The sequence below is a fragment of the Notamacropus eugenii genome, chromosome 4, assembly GCF_028372415.1.
Source record: "Notamacropus eugenii isolate mMacEug1 chromosome 4, mMacEug1.pri_v2, whole genome shotgun sequence".
Lineage (NCBI taxonomy): Eukaryota > Metazoa > Chordata > Mammalia > Diprotodontia > Macropodidae > Notamacropus > Notamacropus eugenii.
Window position 1 is genome coordinate 80,862,909 of NC_092875.1, and position 22,426 is coordinate 80,885,334.

General features: G+C 40.6%; 1 protein-coding gene across 2 annotated transcripts in view; it reads right to left on the minus strand.

Annotated features, from left to right (window-relative positions):
- Positions 1–1,168: 1,168 nt before the first annotated feature.
- Positions 1,169–22,426, minus strand: part of LOC140500173 (uncharacterized) — a 31,342-nt gene continuing 10,084 nt past the window's right edge. For both annotated transcript variants that reach the window (XM_072602528.1, XM_072602529.1), the window contains one exon: positions 1,169–2,453. In XM_072602528.1, the coding sequence (XP_072458629.1) occupies positions 1,351–2,453 (1,103 nt within the window). In that variant the 3' untranslated portion in view covers positions 1,169–1,350. The remainder of the gene's footprint in view (positions 2,454–22,426) is intronic.

Consider the following 22,426-nt stretch of genomic DNA (forward strand, 5'->3'; position numbering starts at 1 on the left):
ATGTGGTTAAGAGCTGGAGACAGAAAGATGATTCACTCATTCCCATTGATAATGCCTGCCCTCAAGGGGCTTACCATCTAATGAGTGTGCAGGTGTGTCTACATGCAGGCTATGGCATGTACATAAATATGACAAGATAAAATGTGACTTGAACAAAGGAGAGACCAAGACAAGAATATCTAGGAAGAACAGACTCAGGAACAGCTTCAGAGAGGAGCAATCCTTAAAATGATGGTTTTTCTCACTTGTCCCAGATTCTGACTGGCCTTACCTTTATTGGGATGATTCAGAAACATTTACTATGTAGTATGATTAGTTCCACACTCTGCGCTGGCTTCAGTTGCTATACATTGATTTCCATCTATCCCTATCTCACCCTCAACCTTTGGCTGTCCTCTCCTACCTCAACTTACATTCCTTTGAGTATACTTCATGTTTCCCCCGTCCTGAAAGTTCTCCTTTTTACTCTTCTGACCCATTTCTGTATCATATTTTTCTATATCTGTCCTCATTTTATTCTCCACTTAAGTTTGATGCCTCCTCACAGAATGGAGGTGACCCAACATTCTCAAAGGCTACACAGATGAAGTCTCAGCTGTTGTAGGGTCAAACAAATGGAAAGGCTTTGAGAATAGTACTCATGATAAACTGCATGTCTTTAGTTCTGAGAATCAACCAAACTAGGTTGGAAAGGCTCATTTTTATCAGGCTGCTAAGGGCACAGGGCAGGGGAACCACAGTAATTCTAAACAATCTATTCAGTTGTAGAGCAGTAGTGATCTGTTCTGGTGAATAAGGATACATACTGAAAAAAATCACAGATCCTTTAAGTATAAAAATATCCTTAAATAAACAAAGTCTTTCAAAACCCTGTAAGATTAATGATAAACAAGTATTATTATCCACAATTTACAGATTTACAAACTAAGGCCAAACAAGCCCAAATAACTTGCTGGAGATGCAACATGCTGGTAATAGATTTAGGACCAGAATACAGGTGAAGCCAAGTCTTTAGGAATCACTAGTAACTATTTCCACAAGACTATATTCCTGATGTGTCCTTTCCTCTTTGTGTTCCCCCAAATTGTAAGGTATTAGATCCTGTGACAGGTATAATGTCTCTGATAAAGTGTAAACTATAAGTAAAAACTTTCACACACTCATCCCATTTATTAAAAAAAGGCAAAACTATTTATTGAGGGTCTTTGTGCTTCTGTAAATGGGCAAGATGTCTTAGACAGACAGGTTCTGTCCTCAGGTGATTCACAATTTTTATGGAGTTGTAACCCCATGTGAATTTACCAAACTACAAGTCTGACTAAAGCTATCACATTCATTACATTCACAGGGTTATTTTCTAGTATGAATTCTTTGATGCTGAAGAAGTCCTGACCGCTGGTTAAAGGCTTTCCCACATGCATTACACACATAAGGTTTTTCTCCAGTATGAATTCTCTGATGTTCAATAAGGGATGAGCTCCGGCTGAAGGCTTTCCCACATTCATTACATTTATAGGGTTTCTCTCCAGTGTGAATTCTCTGGTGTTGAATTAATGTTGAGCTGTGACTAAAAACTTTCCCACAATCATGACATTCATGTGGCTTCTCTCCAGTGTGAATTCTCTGATGATCTATAAGATTTGAGCTCCGACTGAAGGTTTTACCACATTCTATACATTCATAAGGTTTTTCTTTAGTGTGAGTTTTATGATGTTCAATAAGGTTTGAACTCCGACTAAAGGCTTTTCCACATTCGTTACATTCATAAGGTTTCTCTCCAGTATGAATTCTCTGATGCTGAATCAGGGTAGAGCTATGACCGAAAGCTTTCCCACACTGACTACACTCATAAGGCTTCTCTCCTGTATGAATGCTGTGATGTTCCAGGAGAGTTGCACTCCGGCTAAAAGTTTTCCCACATTCTATACATTCATAAGGTTTCCACACAGCATTAGGTTTCTGATATTCAAGAACTGAGCTCTTTTTGAGTGACTTTCCATATTCATTACTTTTTAAAAGTTTCTTCGATGCATGAATTTTCTGATGCTTAATTAAATCTGAGTTCTGTTTGAAGTTTTGGCCACATGTTTCACCCTGATGAGACTTTTCTCCTATTGGAACTCTTGGATGTGGAACAAGTTTGGAGTCAGGACTGAAGCTTCTCCCAAATTCATGATATTCTTGGGCTTTGACTCCCAAAGCAGATATTTTGTGGATGACTGTTACTTGCCTACAATTGTTCTCTTGGGAAAAGGTTTTACTTGGTTTCTCCAGTATTTCAGTATTTCTCCACTGTTTCTCTAGCCTGCCTTCAAATTCACTGCCTTCTCCAAACTCAGGTCCCTGAGGGACATCTCCTGTGAGTTTTTCGAATTTCACTTCCTTTAATTGCATGTCTTTTAAAATGTCCTGCTTTGGAGTCAACACCTTGTTTTCAGTTCTTGGCTCACAATCTGAAACAATTGACACAAAATGTAAATGTCAGTTTCTTGTACTTGGAGGAAAGTGCCAGGGCAAGAACAGGACACTCCCAAAGAAGCAGACTGCTCCCATGAGCAGATGGTGCTGACAGATCTCAAAATCATCCTCACAGTCTGAGAAAGAGCATGAAAGAGAACAGGGGAAAATAGCTGAGGGAGGGATGGCTGGCACACAGGGCAGGGGAGCCCAGGGACTGACCGGAATTCAGGAAATGGGGTAGAGGGTACCAGGGGACTGAAGGAGATTATAGAGAAAGAAATGGTGAGCACAGACAAAAAGGGAATCCACAGAGAGGGATGAGAAGGGTAAGGAGGAGACCAAAAGGAAGCCAAGGCTGGTAGGCACAGGGGGCAGGCAAGAAGGCAGAAAATGGAGAGAGCCTATTAGGGGGTGGAAAGGTGAGGAGAGGAAGAAGAAAGCTTGGAACTGAATCCAAAGACGAGTATTAGAGAGGAGCAGATAAGAAGAGGGGTCAGCTGGGGAAGGAAAAGATGAGCTCTCAGTGTGGAATGGTTTTTAGGGGATATTGTGGAGAGAAGAAGGAGAAGAAACTTGCAGTACCAAGTGAGCCTGGAGATGAAAAGGAGAGTTCCCTGTCTGGACAGTCAAAGATATTACCCTATTAACAATAGCACTGAGGGGAGGTAGGTAGATGATTATTTATTTACAAAGCACCTTTCTCATGGAATTTTCAGCCTGGTAGATTAGGCTACCTCCTTTACACATACAACCACTAGGGTGCTATCCTCCCTTTAAGCTCAGTCCATCATGTGAAATTGAGGCATTCTCCCCTATCCCCACCCCAAAACCTCTGCATTTCTAAGAGCTGAATATTGGAAGAACCCTGCCCATCAATTAGCCAGTAAGCATTTTATACCTGCTTACCATGTGCCAGACACTGTGCTAAGTCTAGGGCTACAAAGACAAAAGTGAAACAGTGTGGGCTCCAGAGGACCTTCAATTGGATCAGGGAGTGCTACAGTAGGTAAGTGAGGAAGGACGATGCTGTGGCGAGGGCTCTGGACTTGTACCTGGTTCAGATCCTATCTCAGATACTTACTAGATATGGGACCTTGGTTGCTAGAGGTGAGACTTTCTCTGTGCCTCAGTTTCTTCATCTGAAAAATGGGAGTCAGGGGGAGAGTCACAGTGGCAGACTCAATGGTATATAAGATCTCTTCCAATTCTAAATCTATGATCCTAAATATATACAAATTAAATACAATGTAATTTTGAGGATAGGGCACTAGTAGCTGGGAGATCAGGAAAGGCTTCATCTGTAAAGTGACTGAGTTATGAAGGAAACAAAGGATTTTAAGAGAAGGTAATAAGGGAGGAAGGAGGTGTGTGGGAGAGCCTGTGCACAGCCACGGACTCGGAGCCGGAGTGTCCTATGTGATAACCAGTTATAAAGTCATTCTAACAGGACCAAAGAATGTGGGAGGAGGAGCCTTATGTAACCAAGCTTGATGGGCAGGCTGGTGCCAGGTTGGGAAGGGCTTTCTCAATGCAATAGAGGAGTCTATATTTGATCCTAAAGGTGTAGAGTTTGTTGACTGGTGGAGAGACATGGTCAGACCTGTACTTTAGCAGCTATATGGAGGATAGAAATCCTCCAATTTGCAATATACCAGATGAGAGGTGATAAGAGCCTGAACTAGAGTGGTGGCTGTGCGATGTACAGATGAAATGTGGTAAAGTTAGAAATGATGAGATTTGGCAAGTAGCAGGATAAGTGGGGTGAGTGACAGTGAGGGGTCAAGGACAACACAGGTTGTGAAGCTGGGTGGGAGGATGTCTGGGCTCTGGGCAGAAAAAGGAAAGAAAAGAATAGGCTGTTCAAAAGAGGGGCAGGTTTAGACATGCCAAGTTTGAGATGAAGATATACTTATGTGAGAAAACGCAGAAACCAAAGGGGAAAAGCAAGCCAGAGAGTATCTGAGTGGCATCAGAGAAGCAAAGCACAACAGACTTCTTGGAGAGAAGAAAAAGATACTAGATGTTCAGGAAACAGATCACAAACCGGGCACAGATGGGGGATTGAAATCATCTGGACTATTGGAGAGTTCTCTCCCAATCTCTCTCTACCAAAAGCTGATCAGTTAATAATTTCTCAACTTGTCTTAATGACAAGCTCATTCTTCAAATGTATGACACAGAGCCTTTGTGGGGGGGCGGGGGAGGAGGGAGGATTTCAAAGGGTTCAGAGAAAGAACAGGTAGTATTCTATGGACTATAGTTCTGCATGGGAAGTTAGTCTAGGAGGAATGAGAGTCTCCCAAGAATGAAATTCTAGAGATTCAGAGGAAAAATTCCAATGTGCATTCAAAAGGAACTCATTGACCAGCTCAGATATTAAAACAGACATACATGGAAGATGGAAAGATAACAGAAGAAGAATACAAAAGCTTGGCATAATCCTGTAAGAAAGTGTTAGGAATGCTAAAGCTCAGAATGAGTTCAGGATGGCAAGAAAAGCTCAGGACAACAAAAAAAGGTGTTTGTTTTTTTTTAAGCTACCCTGGAGAAAAGAGGAAGATAAGACTGCTACCACGGGGGCTGTGGCAAAGAAAACTAATGATGAGGTTTTAATTCTTTCTTTTTTCTGCCAAGAAGAATAACAATAAAAGCAGCTAAATTATGCTTTAAATATTATTTCATTTGATTCTCATGACAACACTGGGAAATGGGGACTATTATTATCCCCATTTTACAAATGAAGAAATTGAATCTGAGACAGATCAAGTTAATCAATAAACACTGATTAAGTGACTGCTCTATTCGAGGCACTATGCTAAGCAAAGGAGATACAAAGAGAGGAAAAAGACAGGCTGTGCTCTCAAGGAGCTCACGATCTAATGGGGGTGGCAACAAATGAATATATACAAACAAGCTATATACAGGAAAAAAGAAAAATAATTAACAGAGAAGGCACTAGAATTGCTAGGAGCTGGAAAAGGCTTCTTGTAGAAGATGTGATTTTAGTTGTGACTTAAAGAAAATAATTCAGTATTCTGAATGGAACAGAGAAAGAGTTCCAGGTATGGGAAAGAGCCAGAGAGAATGCCTGGACCAAGATATGGAGTTATCCATCGTGTTTATGGAAGAGCCAGGAAGCCAGTGTCACCAGTTCATTTCAGAGGGTAAGATGTAAGAAGACTGGAAAAGCAGGAGGAGGCTACATTATAAAGGACTTGCTTGGAATGCCAAACAGCACTGTGTATTTGTTTCTGGAGCTGACTGGGAGCCTTCCAAGCAGTTTATTAAGTAGAGGGGGCACGGGGTGTGTGATTTAATCAGATATTTTAGGGAAATCATTTTAGTGGCTGAATGGAGGATGGATTGGAGTAAGGAAAGACTGCTTGAGGGAGGCAGATTCACCAGTAGAATTATTGTCAAAACCCAAGTGAGAGGTGATGAGGGCCTGCACTTAGAGGGGTGGCAGTGTCAGAGGAGAGAAATTACAAATTTGGGAGATATTACAAAGGTGAAACTGGCAGCAATAACTTGGATATGGGGAGTGAGAGATAATGAAACTGTAGGATACTCCTACTTTGTCAGCCTGAGGAACTGGGAAGATGGTGTTACCCTCTACAGTAACAGGAAAGGTAGTGTGGGGAGGAAGGCTTAGGGGAAAAGATAATGAGTTCCATTTTGGACATATCTAGTTTAAGATGTCTACTTACACAGCCAATTTGAGATGTCTGAAAAGCAGTTGGCAATCTCAGACTGGAGATCAGCAGAGAGGGTGGAGCACAAAAGATAGACTTAAGAATTATCAACATAGAGATGATAATTAAATCCATGGGAGTTGATGAGATCACTAAGTGAGGGAGAAGAGAATAGGGCCCAGGACAGAAGCCTATGGGACACCTAAGATTAGAGGGCAGAATATGGAGGAGAATCCAGCAAAGACTGAGGAGCTGATAGGTGGGAGGAAAACCAGGAGGGAGTGGCATCCCAAAAACTTAAGAGAAAAGAGTATATCAAGGAGAAGAGGGGGATCAATAGTGTCAAGGGCTGCAGAGAAGTCAAGGAGAATGAGGACTGAGAAAAGGCCACTAGATTTGGCAACTGAAAGATCATTAGTCACTTTGCAGAGAGTAGATTGGGTGGAATGATGAGATCAGAAGCTGCACTGAGAAGAGAAAGTGAGGCACTTATTGTAGATGGCATTTTCAAGGAGTTTAACCACAAAGGGCAGAAGAGAAAGAATGACAGCAGAGATGGAAGGATCCATTTAGGGTGTTTTCATGGTGGGGGAAGATCCAGACATCCTTGTAGGCGGTAAGAAAAGAGCCAAAAAGCAGAAAGAGACAGAAAATAAGTGATAGGGTGGGGATGACAGAGGAAACAATCTGCTGGAGGAAACAGGAGGGATGGGAGGGCTTGAGCAGGTACAAGGGTTAGCTTTGGTAAGGAGGAAGGCCACTTTCTCATGTGAGATGGGGTAAAGGAGGAGAGTGGGGCAGAAGTCATCTGAGTGAGAGGGGATGAGAAAGAGGGGGAAAGAATAATGGTGTCAATTTTTTTCTGCAAAATAAGTTAAGATTCTTAGATTGTGTGGAGGGGGATGGTCTGATGAAGGATGGAAGAGCTGCTGCTGCTGAGCAGTGAGATAGGAAGTTGATAAAGGAGTATAGCAGCAGTGAGGGCCCAATTAAGGTTATGTAACATGTTTTTTTCCACCTTCATTTCAGCAGTATGTGTTTAAAAGCAAAGGGGGCAAATGGTGACTAGTAAGTGTCTGGGGCATGATTTGAACTCAGGTCTTCCTGACTAGAGGTTCAGCACTTTATCCACTTTGCCACCTAGCTAACAATGATCTTTGGTTTGGAAAGGATGGAATAAAATTTACTAATAGGCAGTTGATACCCAAGACAAGGAGAGAGACATAAAACAATGTTTAAATACCCTGTTTCTAATCACCAGGCCCAGATGACAATCCATGATACTGAAAGAAGTTTCAGATATAATTGCTAAGATATCGTCAGCGACCTCTGAAAGATGCTAGAGAATGAGAGAGATGCTACAAGACCGAAGAAGGGCAAATATTGGCCTGATTTTCAAAAAAGGGAAGGGAGTACAGCCTGCAAACTAAAGAACTGTGAACTAGACTTTGATTTCTGGCAAAATTCCAGAAGATATTCTTGAAGGGATGATTAACATTTAGAAAAGAAAGCACTGATCATAACTTCACCAACAAGGAGGCCATCCTTTTTGACTAAGCAGTTTCTTTCCTGAGGGCATTACTAGATCATTGGTTGATCAGTGGATGCTATAGACATAGCTTATCTAAGTTTTAGCCAAGCCAAAAGTTTTCATGCCCCAGAGGGTACAGAAGTTAAAAATGACAAAGAAGCAGATTCAGTTTGATGAACGGAAAAACTTATGACATGCCCAAGGACATATAGGTGGTGGGTGTCCAATGTAGGGTTTGGACAGTGTACATCTCATATCTGTTCAACTCTTCCTAATTTCTGAAAACTAATTTTGTCTTTGTAAAGTTGTTGTGTGTGTCCTGATGAGTTAGTGCCCAAACATAATCTGCTGTCATTACTATAAGGACATTTCTCTAACTTTCTCTTGGCTTTTGGTGGAGGTATATAGAAATGAAGAGTCTGGCAGGTGGCGGGGAAGGCAAGGAGAGATGTGATATCCTAAGTCATTATTACCTCTGTTAACTTTTTTGACTGACTGTCTAGAGTTTTCAAGGCATGTTATCTATAAGCAAAGATCATGTAACTTCTTCACCGCTGATGGTTGTGCAACTTCTTTTTCATAACTTCTTGTTCTTGTAAATATTTCTAAGTATGTTAAATAGAAATGGGGGAGTGACATTCCTGTTTAACATCATTTTTAATGGGGATGCTTTCAGTCTTTCTCCATTGCATATAATATGAGGTTGTGGATTCAGAGATATATTTTTGTCCTGGAAAAATCCTTTTTGTCACTGGAAAGATCCTTCTATTCATAAATTTGTAAATGTTTCCAAGATAAATGAATTATGTTCTGTGGAAGGTCTTTGTAAAAGTGTGATTGTGTTGTCTTTTCTCTTTTGCTGATAAGATTTATTGATTTGTTTTCCCATTGTCACATTAGCCCCTCATTCCACGTGTAAAATCCTCTTCAATCACCAAAAAAAAAAGGCAAAGAGAAACTTCCTAACAATTAGAGCTATCCAAAGTGCAATGGGATGCTCAGAAGGTAAAACACTGGGCATTTGTGCAAGTGCCTGAGGACTCTGCCCTGGATTGCTGATCCGTTCCATCCCCCGTGCTGAAAATGTATATGCCCAGCATTTATAAAACCAGAGTCTAGCCACATAAGAAGAGTTCGGCCACAACTCACTAAAACAGTCCCTCCCCCAGACCCATCTTTCCTTTCCTTCCCTCATCCTCTAAGCCATCACTCCAGCAGTCATCTTCTCCAACTAATTTATCTTCAGTCTTGTCCTTTCTCCTAGTTCCTTCCCATCGACCTACAAACATGCATAGATCTCCTCAGCTATAAGAAAAAAAGCCTTCTTTCAACCCTTTTTTAGATCATCCAGTACCATCTCATTTTTCTCTTTCTTTCACTGCTGAATTCTTTCCAAACTGATCTACAGTTTTTCAAATCCACTGGCCTTTTTTCAGGCCCCTTCCTCTTTGTCCTTCTACAGTTTCTGACACTGCTGAAAATGTCCTCCTACTGGATCCTCTCTTCCCTTGGCTTCAGAGAAACCATACTTTCCTTATTTCTTCTACCCTACTTGTCTAAAAGTTCCCTATCTGACCCTAGCTCCTCCCCTGTCTGATAAGCTCTTCATTCCTTTTCCTTATCCCTAATGTAGATGCTCCTCAGTGATCTGTTCTTGGCCCTTTTCTCTCTTCTTTGGTAATTCTACTGACTCTCAAAGTTTAACTCCCAAATCTATCTCTTTAGCTTTGAAAATGATGACTTGCTGGCACCTCAAACTCCACATGTCCCCAAATGGAGATTGCATCACTCCCTTATTCTGCTCTCACTATCTGTATTATAGCTCACCTTATCTCCCACATTCAAAACCTGATATACATAGCCTGTAAGTTACTAGGTCCCTGTCAATCCTGCCTCTACAACATCTTTGTCATCCATCACTTCCACTCTGGTTCTACTGGTACCACTTGCCTAGAATATTGTAATAGTCTCCTAAAAAGTCTTATTATTTTCACTCTCCCTCCCCACTTTCAATCTTTGCATCACACCATCAGAATAATCTCTCATATCTATCTAGTAATGTTGCTCCTTTGCTCAAAAAATTTTAGTGTCTCCCCAGTAAAGTTCAAATTCTTTTGCCTACCATTCAATATCTTATGCCAAATTACCTTTCCAGCCTTATTTCATATTACTCCCTTCTATACTTCCTGGGTTCCAGCTAAATCGGATAACTATCTCTAAAACAAATACTAGATATTCCCATTTTGTTTTCTGACTCTTACTCTTTCCTATACACTTTTTCCTTCACACTGTTCTTAACTTAAATATCACCTCATCCAGGATACTTTCCTTCATTGCTCCCAGCCATCCCCCATTCCTTGTCATTAATGACTTCCTCCATCTGACCTCACCTAACACTTTGTGCTTATCTATTGTGCTTATCATAAAATGCGGCGGAATCCAGTAATTGGATTACGTTATGGGACTGCGCATTATCTTCCAATGTGTAGCATAGGACACAGAAGGCTGGAGTCCTTAAAAATTGCCTCTTAAATGAAGACATGACTATACATGGGCTTTATGGACTTAGGGGCAGTCTAGAAACAGAAGGCATGAGTGATTATTATGGTTAAGAATCCTTGTTGGGGATTGTGGAAGGGAAGCAGAACCTTGGGATGATCATGGTGAGGCTGTGTTCCAAGGCAGGAGGTGCTGATGTGGGGCAGAGCTGGTGGAGATACTGACGCTACTGCAAGGGTTGTCATTGCCATCTCCTGTTGCTGTGCACAGCCTGGGACTTGAGGACCATCAGGTACATGAAGGAGCAAAGGGGAAAGGAGGAAAGTTTGGAATGGAGAACATAGGGTTCCTATTCCCTGAAGACTGCAGAAAGGAGACAGAGCTCACAGTCCCAGCTTCAGCTCCATCCAAGACAAGGTCCTTCCCTGGATCTGCTCTCAGGAAATAGAAAGATTGGTCTCACAGACAACAGAACACAGTTCCAGGAGGGAAAGCTGCTGGTGTCCAAAAAAAGTGCATCAGGGCCTGTGGAGACAAGCAGTACTCTAGGAGATATCAGAAAGGAGTAAAGAGAAACCACATCAGTGGAAGATCCAGGCTACACAGGGCTGCTTCTTTCAAATGATTCTCATACGGTAACTGATCTTAGAAAAATCATGCTAACACTGAGCTATGCAGAAGCAGAATGGGCTATTTATTTAGGAGGTTGTGGGTTTCCTCTCACTAGAGGCTTTCAAGCAAAGGCTGGATGACTACTTGTCAGATATGTAGTAGAGGAAATTTCTGTTTTGTTAAAAGTTGAACAAGAGGGTCTCTAAGATCACTCTGAACTAGGATATATTATGAAGACAATTCCTGCTATATGAAAGAAAGCTATGACATACTGCTTGCCTTCTCAATGGGTGGAGGAAACGCTGGAGGAAAGGAGAAATTAGAACTCAAAATTTAAAAAATGAATGCTAAAAAAAAATAAAACCTATGATCCAAAAAAGGGAAAAGAATGCTATGACACATGTACATAAATAGCTGTGAAACAAGACAGGATGTGATAAGGACATACGAGAGGTCCATGAAAGGATAGCCTAAAGAAGGAAAGATCACTTTCAGGAGAGGATCAGAGGAACCTAGGGCCCAAACAAAAAGGACTTTCCTTACTTAGGGGCCAAGACTACTGAGAGAAATAGCTCTGGCAATGGAGAGAAGAGGTAGAGTTTGTATAAGTGTGAATTTGGAAGTGGAGCTGGTACAAACTTGCAACCAGAGACGTCTGTCCAGTGCAGTAAATCCTTGCCACTAGCTGATTTCGTATACTATTGTGGAGCATGCCCTGTGGAGGGGAAAGTAACTCCCTCTCCCCAAAAAGGAAAGGATAACGGCCCTTTCCCAGGAGTATGGACTCTGGAAGATAAGTCAGGATCCCCTAAGTGGTATCAGTAGAAAGTTACCTAGGGAGTTCAAAGGGCTGGAGAAACTTCAGTTTGGAGATGACTCCAGACAAATTCAACCCAATATCCTGAAACTAATTTGGTCACTATCATAATGTATATGAATGCTACCAGGTAATATGGCAACAAAGATTTCCTTTCAACATCTTTTTTTTTTTTTTATTTCCTAGGGAACCATGAAATTCAGATTTAGAAAAGAATTCAGAGGTTATCAATTAACCCCTACCCAAATCAGAAATCATCCTCTACATCCTTAAGTGGTTTTCTAGGATCTGTTCAAATGCTTCCAGGGCCATGGGATCTGCTACTATGTGAAGCAATCAATTCTACTTTGCGGTAACAATAATTATCAGGAAATTTTTCCTTATATCAAACTAAGGCCTGCTTCTCTTCAACTCCTTCCTTCCCCACTGTCCCCCCAGCCATGCTCATTGCCCTTGCCTTCTGTGGTTATGCAGAACAAATGTAATCCTTCTTCTATGTGATAGTCCACTATATACGTAAGAATAGCTCTTATTTCCCAAATCTCTCTTCTTTGGGCTAAACACCCTATCATTCAAAAAACCCTTACATGAAGAATTTTTCTAACCTGTCTCTGATAAAGGCCTCACTTCTAAAATATATAGAAAACTGAGTCAAATTTTTAAGAATACAAGTCATTCCCCAACTGATAAATGGTCAAAAGATTTGAACAGGCAGTTTTCAGAGGAAGAAATTAACACTATCTACGGTTATATGAAAAAATGTACTAAATCACTATTGATTAGAAATGCAAATCAAAAGAACTCTGAGGTACAACATCACACTTATCAGATTGGCTAACATGGCAAAACAGGAAAATTATAAATGCTGGAGATGTGGGAAAATTGGAACACTAATGCATTATTGGTGGAGTTGTGAACTGATCCAACCACTCTGGAGAGCAATTTGGAACAATGCCCAAAGGGCTATAAAAATGTGCATACCCTTTGACCCAGGAATACCATTTCTAGGTCCATATCCCAAAGAGATCATACAAATGGATAAAGAACCCACATGTACAAAAATATTTATAGCAGCTCTTTTTATAGTGGCAAAGAATTGGAAATTGAGGGAATGTCTGTTAGTTGGGGAATGACTGAACAAGTTGTGATATGTGAATGTAATTGAATACTTTTGTGCTATAAGAAATGATGGGCAGGATGAATTCAGAAAAACCTGGAAAAGACTTGAATGAACTGGTGCTGAGTGAATTAAGCAGAACCAGGAGAACACTGTACACAGTAACAGGATGACTAACTTTGATAAGACTTATCTCTTCTTAGCAATGCAAGGATTCAAGGCAATTCCAAAGGATCCATGACAGAAAATGCTATCCACTTCCAGAAAAAAGAACTATGGAGTCTGAATGCAGATTGAAACACATTATTTGCTCTCATTTTTTGTTTTTTCTTTCTTATAGTTTCTCCTATTGGTTCTAATTCTTTACAAGATGACTAATGTGAAAATAGGTTCAATATGAATGTATATGTAGAATCTATATCAAATTATACACCATCTTGGGTAGGGGAGAGGAGAGATGAGGAAAAAATTTGGAACTCAAGATCTTATGGAAGTAAATGCTGAAAACTAAAAATAAGTAAATAAATAAACCTCACATGGTAGAGTCTTCAAATACCCTCATCACCCTGGTCATCTCCCTATGAATTCACTTGTTAACATGCCTTCTAAAATGTGATGCTCCTAAATGGACTCAGTACTCTGAGTATGGCAGAGTTGGAAACAATAATACTTCCATTTATACAGTCTAAAACCATGTTCATGTTGGAATCTTCCATATCACACAACTGACTTGTTCAGCTTCCAGTCTACTAGAAGGTTCAGGTGTGTTTCATACAAACTGCTTTCTAGCAAAAATACAAGTTAGGTATACCTTAAACTTATGCAGGAGATATACATACATGTGTGTCAGTGCATGCATATATATATATGAACGCACACATACATGCTCATACATTTTACTCCCTGAGACCTGTGATTCTGTTGATATATAGAATGGGAATTCCAAGTTTTTTACACCAGCTCAGACCAACAAATCACCTAAAGCTGCCTATAATACTAAAAGGATAAGTGACCTGCTCAGGGTCAGTCACATAGCTAGTATGTATCAGAGAGTCTTTTTGACTAAGGCTGGCTCTCTATCATGTCACACAGTCTCTCACTTTTATTTCTCCTTATTTCATTTTGTCAGCGTCAGCCTACTATTCTAGCCTGTGAGCATCTTTCTTAATTTAATTTTTCTTAATTCAGAAAACCAAAACAATGTATTGCAGTTTGGGGCCAATTTCAAGTTTGACAGGCTTATCACCCAAGACTACATCCCCAGTCACTGCTGACAATGTGGAACTGAACAGGACTAAGGAACGAGATCCCTGGAGCACTGTGCTAGAAACCTCATTCAGGTTGAAAAGGTCTTTGGATCCAGTCAGTTAATGGGTTTCAAAACTACCTAACTTTCCTATCATCTATGCCATCTCTCTCTCCATCTGCTTCATAAGGACTGTGAAAGATAATTAAATATCTTATTAAAACAAAGGTATACTATTTGCAGTTAAACCTCTGCCCCACTTCAATTGTTCCCCCAAACAGCTGCCAAAGTAATTGTCCTAAAGTACTGATTACATCACCACCCTACTTAATAAACTCTTGTGGCTCCCTGTTACCCGAAGGAGTAAGTATACTTGGTCCCTTCCTACCTTTCAAGTGTTCTTACACTTTACTCCCCTCTACTTACTTTACAATCCAGTGACAATGGACTCCTTGCTGTTCTCACACACAACACACTATTTCCTGAATCTATATCTTTCAATGCCTGTTGAATACAAAGACTCTCCTTCCTCACCTCTACCTTCTCTGGCTTCCTCATCTTCCTTCAAGTTTTAATGCTAATCTCATTTTCTACAAGAGACCTTTTCTAATCTCTCCTTCACCCACTCCATCTCCCAGTGCCATCCCTCTAAGATTAGCTCCCATTTATACTGTGTATATTTTGTGCCAATAAACATTTATTAAGCACCTACTATGTGCCAGGCATTGTACAAGGCACTGGGGATACAAAAAGAGGTAAAACACAGCCCTTCCCCCTCAAGGAGCTTATAGTCAAATGGGGAGACAATTTACAAATATCACCACTTAAGGAGCTGAATGGAGGCTGGACTGGAGCAGGGGAGAAACTTGAGGCAGGCAGACCCACCAGCAGCTACTGCAATAACCTAGAAGGGAGGTGATGGGGGCCTGGTGTGCATATTCTCTCCTCCATTAGAAGGTGAGGTGCTTGAGGGAAGGGACCGCATTTTTGGTTTGTTTTGCCTTTCGTTGCATCTCCAGTATTTTAGCTCAGTGCTCAGCACCTAGTAAGAGCTTAATAAATGCTTACTAACTGACTGATACCTGAACTACAGGCCTGCTAAGCCTTGAAGATCCTTAGAATGTTGTAAGAAACTAGAAGACCTGAAGAAAAACTAACTCTCAGATTCGCTGAATTTCAGTTTGAAGAACATATTGTAGAATTTAGTTAGTTGTGAACCATGACAAAATATGGGATTTTAATTGAAATCTCAGACTAAAAAGGGAGTATGACATAGTGGACAGACAGCTGGCCTCAGAATCAGGGAAACTTGGGTTCAACGTCCCTCCTCCAACACACACTGGTCATTCGATCATAATGCTATGAGTCAAAGAGAATATGCCAACCTGAATTAGTAGAGGGAAATGCCTCATCTGGGATTCCCCTATACCAATGATAGCACAGGTCCAGTCCCTATTCCTATCCTATGATCACTTTCTTGGGCAAAAAATGTTATAAAAATTCAGCATCTGTTTTTAAAATGCGTATATACTTTTTAAAAAGTTAAAAAGGAAATTTTAAATTACTCTGTGAATGTGAAATTATTAAATAAAAGGCTTAAATGAGATTTTAGTTTCAAGGTGAGTAGAGGAGGTTCTATAAGGGCAGAATACATCTAAATGTAAAGATAATTTTCAACAGGCTTGCTGGGGCAAAATTATCTGCAAGAAACAGGTACGCACAACTTGGTGAAACAAGAATCAGTATGTGCATTATTAAGCTATGATTTTTGTGATTATCCAGTTTTGTAAATGTATTTTCATAAAATGTTATATATCTGGGGAAAAGAGGTATACACACCTGGACTTTCATCAAGGAGAAGTTAAACACATACCAACAACAAAACCAAGATTCTGACAGAGGAAGAATTCTGTTAGATTTAGTTAAAAAAAAAAAAAAAAGATTTATTGAAGATACTTTGTATACCTACTGCTCTGTAAAAGATGGTCCCTGTCCCTGACTTGGAGATAAGCTGTACATTCAGGAAAAGGATAATAGCACAAGGCAGTAGCATCCAATTAAGTACAAATGAGCCACAGAGCTCCCTATGGGCTAGACTGGATCTGAGACCTCTGTGGAGGAGGTGAGGTTGGTGCAGGAGGGACACTAAAAAATGAACAGATTTGAATGGGCAAGCAGAGAGGGGGAAAGACAGAATCATAAAACAAACAGAAATGAGAGTACAGATAGTATAGAGATTTTACAGGAAGAACTTACACAACTTCGTGCTGTTTGTCCTTCATTCTCAAAAAAGGCCATGACATCAGGGAGGTGAGGCCATGAAAAAGGAGCGAGGGAGGGCTGTGCTGAGCCACCAGCCTCACTTTCTCCTCTGGAGACAACTGGGTCCAGTGGCCAGATTTAGATCAGGACGACTAGAGATGGCCCTGGATGCAATAGAAGACCTTAGTCTCAGTTTGACTAAGGCAACGCCCATTCAGTGATTAAGGCTAGGTAAGAAATGAGCTAGAGGATTATCTCTTTACCTAGACCAAAAAAAAAAATCAACCTGAGAAAGGAAGACCCTCAGGATTTATGGCCAAAATAGAAACAATTGCTATTTACGTTCACTGTGAGCCAATCAGGGCCCAAACAATGACCAAGTGAGGTTTGGCCTGGGACCTAGTGTTGGTCAGTCAAAGAGAGCCAGATTGATTTGGGTTTAAGGTGTGGTCCTTAAGAAAAAATTTACATTCCTTTCTGCAGAGCACCTGCAGGTAAGGGTATGATACCCTACGTGGGCAGACAGACAGACAGAAAGAGCTGTGCTGCCCATATGGCCAGCTCCCGTTGGGTCTCTGGTAGGGCAGCTCCTGTTTTCTACTCACAGAGGTTGTTTGTCCTTTACTCTCAGTGAGGACCATCACATCAGGGAGGTGATGCCATGACATGCAAGGGCAGCTGGGGGTACAGTGGAGAGTGCTGACCTTCAAGTCAGGAGGACCTGAGTACAAATCCTGCCTTATGAGTTTGTGTGACACTGGGCAAGTCACTTAACCCCTCAATGCCCCAGGCAATTATCTAAGATTATAAATGGAAAAATAGTTGCTATTGTACATGGAGAGCATTTCCTTATCAGGAATCCCTTAAACCAATGAACTCACTGATATGAAGAAAAAAAAATTTTAAAGATGATCACAAAGAAGTGATGAAGAAAATGAGGTTCTTGAGGAAGGAATGCTCTCAGTAAGGACCAGTAAAGTAGACAAAGTAGGGAAGAACACAGGAAGAAAAGCAGATGTTATGACAGCTAAGGGAGGAGTGGGCGTCAGTGACATGACAAGCTTCAGAGAGGTCCAATGGAGTGAGGCCAGAAAAAGGCAACTGAATTTGGTAACTAATCTTAGGAAAAGAACAATTTCAGTATTAGTGTCATGGGTGGGGCATAGGCTCAATTAGTAAATGCTCTAAAAGGAATCAAGCAAGGTATTAATAGGACTTAGGTCATTTGAGCAATTTTAGGCATCTTGTTTAATATAGAATGCTGACATGTTTTAGAAAAATTTGTGAAATTGCTTTCATTGAAGGAGGGAGAAAAATATCAATTGTGGTCATGTAGGAAACCCCACCTCTTGGCCCTTACACTCCATCTTAACATTCTACAGCATTGTCATTTTGACACCTCCTTATAAACTTCAGCAGGTCCCCATTTTCTACAGCCTGGTCTCTATGTAAGTTGTTATATTATCTGGCTTGGTAGTCAAGGTTTTCCCCAAATTAGGCATCAGTCTACTCCTCTAACTGTCCCTCCCATTATTCCCCTGTGTAAACAAGTATGGCAATTCCAGAATAACAGACATGAGATAGAAGAATGCCATGTAATAAGCACTAAATTTGGCCTCTGAACACCTGCATTCATATTCTGGCTACATAGCTTACGTGGGGAAGGTCCTGAAGCAAAGAACTCACCATACTACTCCCTTGTTCAAGATGCCCCAGTGGTTCCCTTTTATTTCTAGGAAAAAATACCAATTCTTGTTTGGCACTTAAAGCTCTTGGCAATCTAACTCCAACCTACTTTCCAGAATTATTTCACCTTATTCTACTTCGTATATGCTTCAGCCAAATAGCCTATTTATTGTTTCCCATATACAACACTCTTAAGAGCGAAATGCCAGTTCCTCCATCTGTGCCCTTACAAGTTTTGTCCTCCATGCCAGCAACACTCTCTTCTTCACCCCTAACTCTTAGAACCTTCTGCTCCCTTCAGGTATCATCTCCTTCAAAAGGCTTTTCTCAATTCTTCCAGCTGTTAGTGACTCCCCTTCCCAACCATTCTGCACTTATTTTCTCTTTAGACTGCATCTACTTTTGTGTGAAGGTGTTGTATCCCTCTCAATAGAATAAAAGCTCCTTGAGAGACTGTCTGGCTTTTGCCTTTGCATCACCAGAGCCTATGCATATGTCACTGCCTATACAGTACAGTGTCTGGCACACAGAAAAGACACTTGGAATGCTTTTGGAATGACTAAGTAGGCAGTGTGACTTGGGCAAATCACACCACCTCTCTGGGTGCGAATTTTCTCAACTACAAAATAAGGGGGAGGGGGCAGAACCAAGATGGTGGAGTAACAGTATGCACTTTCTAGAGCATTGCCCCCCAACCGAGCCAAATACCTGTAAAAAATGGCTCTAAACAAATTCTGGAGCTGCAGAACCCACAGAATGATGGAGTGAAGCAACTGTCCAGTCCAAGACAGCCTGGAAGGTTGCCAGGAAGTGTTTATCCCACGAAGGGGGGCAGGGCATAGTCCAGTGTGGACAGGCCTTGAGGGGCAAGTGAAATCAGGTTAAGTGAAGACCCCTCAGGCATGAATTCATCAAAACCCCCACCCTTCCTGCCAAAGCTAAAATAATTAAGTATCCCTCTTAGGCAAATAAAATGATCCAGGATGGAGGAGAACCACCAAATTTTCGGTCACACGACCTGGTGTACCCCCCCTTCACTTCCCCTTCACCAGCTCTTTAATGCCACATCAGCATTCTTCCCTTAAGTTCCATATTTAATAACAAAATCCCTCATTGGTGAGCAATGATTCTTTCCTTATTCTTTGTCTCTGGAGTAGATTCCCATGCTTAGAATGTATGCCTGGATTCCCAGCCAATAAGAAGAGAGACTAGTGAGCTTCCACATTAGGGACTATATAATGTTGTACTCTGCTCCGCTCAGGTGCACCCGCTTGCTGACACCACCCATGGTATTGCACCAAGTGCCCCTTCTCATGAGATTGTAATAAATCCCTTTTTGCCTTCTACCTTGAGAAGTCTCCAAGTTTAATTTGAGTAAGGGTCACTGTATCCCACACAGGATGGGGGTAGGGAGAGGGAAGAGACTGAATCTCTCCCACCTGTGGTGGTTTCCAGACTTCATGACCCCAAAACACTGAGGATAAATTGGAAGGTCAGTGGAAAAAGCCTGTGGGATCAGTGCAGGAGAGTGGAGTGGTCAAGCCCCAGGGCAGCAGAGGGGGGATGGGACAAATAAACCCTTAGCAGCCACAGCAGCAGCAGGGACAACAGCAACCACTGTTTCTGGAGCTCTAGGACTACAGATTGTAGGGAAATCCAGCAGCTGACAGTACATCCTCCACCCCCACTGGAAGCAGAGAACTACCTTGACAAAGAGCTCAAAAGTCAAGTAAATGGCTGGGGAAATGAGAAAAAACTGGAAAAAGAATCAGACTATAGAATCTTATTTTGGTCACAAGGAGGACCAAAGCATGCAAACAGAAGAAAACAAAGTCAATGCTCCTTCATCCAAAGCCTCTAAGAAAAATATGAATTGGTCTCAGCCATAGAAGAGCTCAAAAATTATCTTGAAAATCAAGTAAGAGAAATAGAGCAACAATTGGGAGAGAAATGAGAATGATGCATGAAAATCATGCTTGCGAAAGGAGACTCAAAAAAATGCTGAAGAAAATAACACTTTAAAGAATAGACTAATCCAAATGGCAAAAGAGATCCAAAGACCCAATGAGGAGAAGAATGCCCTAAAAAGCAGAACTGGCCAGATGGAAAAGGAGGTCCAAAAGCTCACTGAAGAAAGTAATTGCATAAAGATTAGAATGGAGCAGATGGAAGCTAATGACTTTATGAAAAATCAAGAAATTATAAAACAAAACCAAAGGAATGAAAAAATAGCAGACAATGTGAAATATCTCACTGGAAAAATAACTGACCTGGAAAATAGATCCAGGAGGGACAATTTAAAATTATGGGCCTACCTGAAAGTCATAATCACAAAAAGAGGTTAGACATCATCTTTCATGAAATTATCAAGGAAAACTGCCCTTTTATTCTAGAACCAGAGGGGAAAATAAATATGAAAAGAATCTACCAATCACCTCCTGAAGGAGATCTGAAAAGAAAAACTCCTAGGAATATTATAGCCAAATTCCAGAGTTCCCAAGTCAAGGAGAAAATATTGCAAGCAGCCAGAAAGAAACAATTCGAGCATTGTGCAAATACAATCAGGATAACACAAGATCTAGCAGCTTCTACATTAAGGATGTCAAAGGGCTTGGAATATTCCAGAAGTCAAAGAAGCTAGGATTAAAACCAACAATCACCTACCCAGAAAAGCTAAGTATAATAATTCAGGGGAAAAAATGGTCATTCAATGAAATAGAGGACTTCCAAGCATTCTTGATGAAAAGACCAGAGCTGAATAGAAAATTTGACTTTCAAACACAAGAATCAAGAGAAGCATGAAAAGGTAAACACAGGAAAGAGAAATCATAAGGGACTTACTAAAATTGAACTGTTTACATTCCTACATGGAAAGATATTTGTAACTCTTGAGACTTATCTCAGTATTTAGGTAGTTGAAGAGATTATATACATATAGACAGAGGGCACAGGGGTGAGCTGAATAGGAAGGGATGATATCTAAAAAATAAAATTAAGGGATGAGAGAGGAATATATTGGGAAGAGAAAGGAAGAAATGGAATGGGGCAAATTATCTCTCATAAAAGACACAAGAAAGCTTTTTCAATGGAGGGGAAAAGAAGGAGGGAGGTGAGAGGGGAAAAAGTGAAGCTTACTGTCATCATATTTGGCTTAAGGAGGGAATTACATGCACACTCAATTTGGTATGAAAATCTATCTTACACTACAGAAAAGTAGGGGAAAAAGGGATAAGTGAGGTGTGAGGGGAATGATAGAATGGAGGGCAAATGGGAGGAGGGGGTAATTAGAAGTAAACACTTTTAGGGAGGGACAAGTGGGAACAAAAGAGGGAACAGAATAAATGGGGGACAGGATAGGATGGAGGGAAATATATATAGTTAGTCTTTCACAACATGACTTTTTTGGAAGTCTTTTGCATAACTACACATGTATAACCTATATTGAATTGTTTGCCTTCTCAGTGGGTATAGGTGGGGAAGGAGGAAGGGAGAGAAGTTGGAACTCAAAGTTTTAAAACTGAATGTTAAAAATTGTTTTTACATGCAACTGGGAAATAAGAAATACAAGTAATGGGATATGGAAATCTATCTTGCCCTTTAAGAAAATAGAAGAGATGGGGATAACGGAAGGGAGGGGTGTGGTAGAAGGGAGGGCAGATGGGGGAAAGAGGTAATCAGAATGCACGATGTCTTAGGGTTGGGGAGGGAGAGATGGGGAGAAAATTTGGAACTCAAAATCTTGTGGAAACTAAAAATAAATTTTTTTTTTTTAGAAAAAAGCAGTAAATTAGAACAGGAAGTGTAAAACAAACAAACAAACAAAAACAAAGTAAGGAGTTCGGACAAATTATCTCTCAAGTCTCTTCTAGCTCTAAATTTATAATCCTATGAATGATGAAACAAAATACTACACAAAACTTGACAGGGAAAGTCCACAGTAGCTAGTCAACTCTGGAGCTTATCCTCTAGGTAGTGCAGGCCCAAATAATAAAATAGCTTCAAAAAGGGTCTAGAAATTTCAACCAATTTTTATTAAATACTTATTATGGTTGGGTGTTAAAATGTCCATGTCCCTATGGAGCTTATGAGGAAGAACTTGGGGGGATGGTACATCCATAGCTATAACACAAAATCATACATGCTAAATGTCCAACAATGGTAGCAAGCAAACTGCTTTTTGAGATTTGGGGAAGAAAACTTCCTGGAGGAGGCAACATTTGAACTTGGCTTTAAAGCATGGATAGAAATTGAACAGGCAGAAGACAGCATTTCAGGCAAAGAACATCTTTTAAGCAAAGGTATGTTAGGGAGATTGAGCAAAATCCAATTTGGCTGAAGCATAGAATGCATGGAGAAGAATACTGTTCAATAGCAGACTATTTTCTTCTTTTATTTTGTTTTGGTTTTTTCTTTCTCATGGTTCTTTCATTTATTCTAATTCTTCTACACAATATGACTAATGTGAAAATAAGCTTAAGAGGAATGTATAAGTAGAGCCTATATC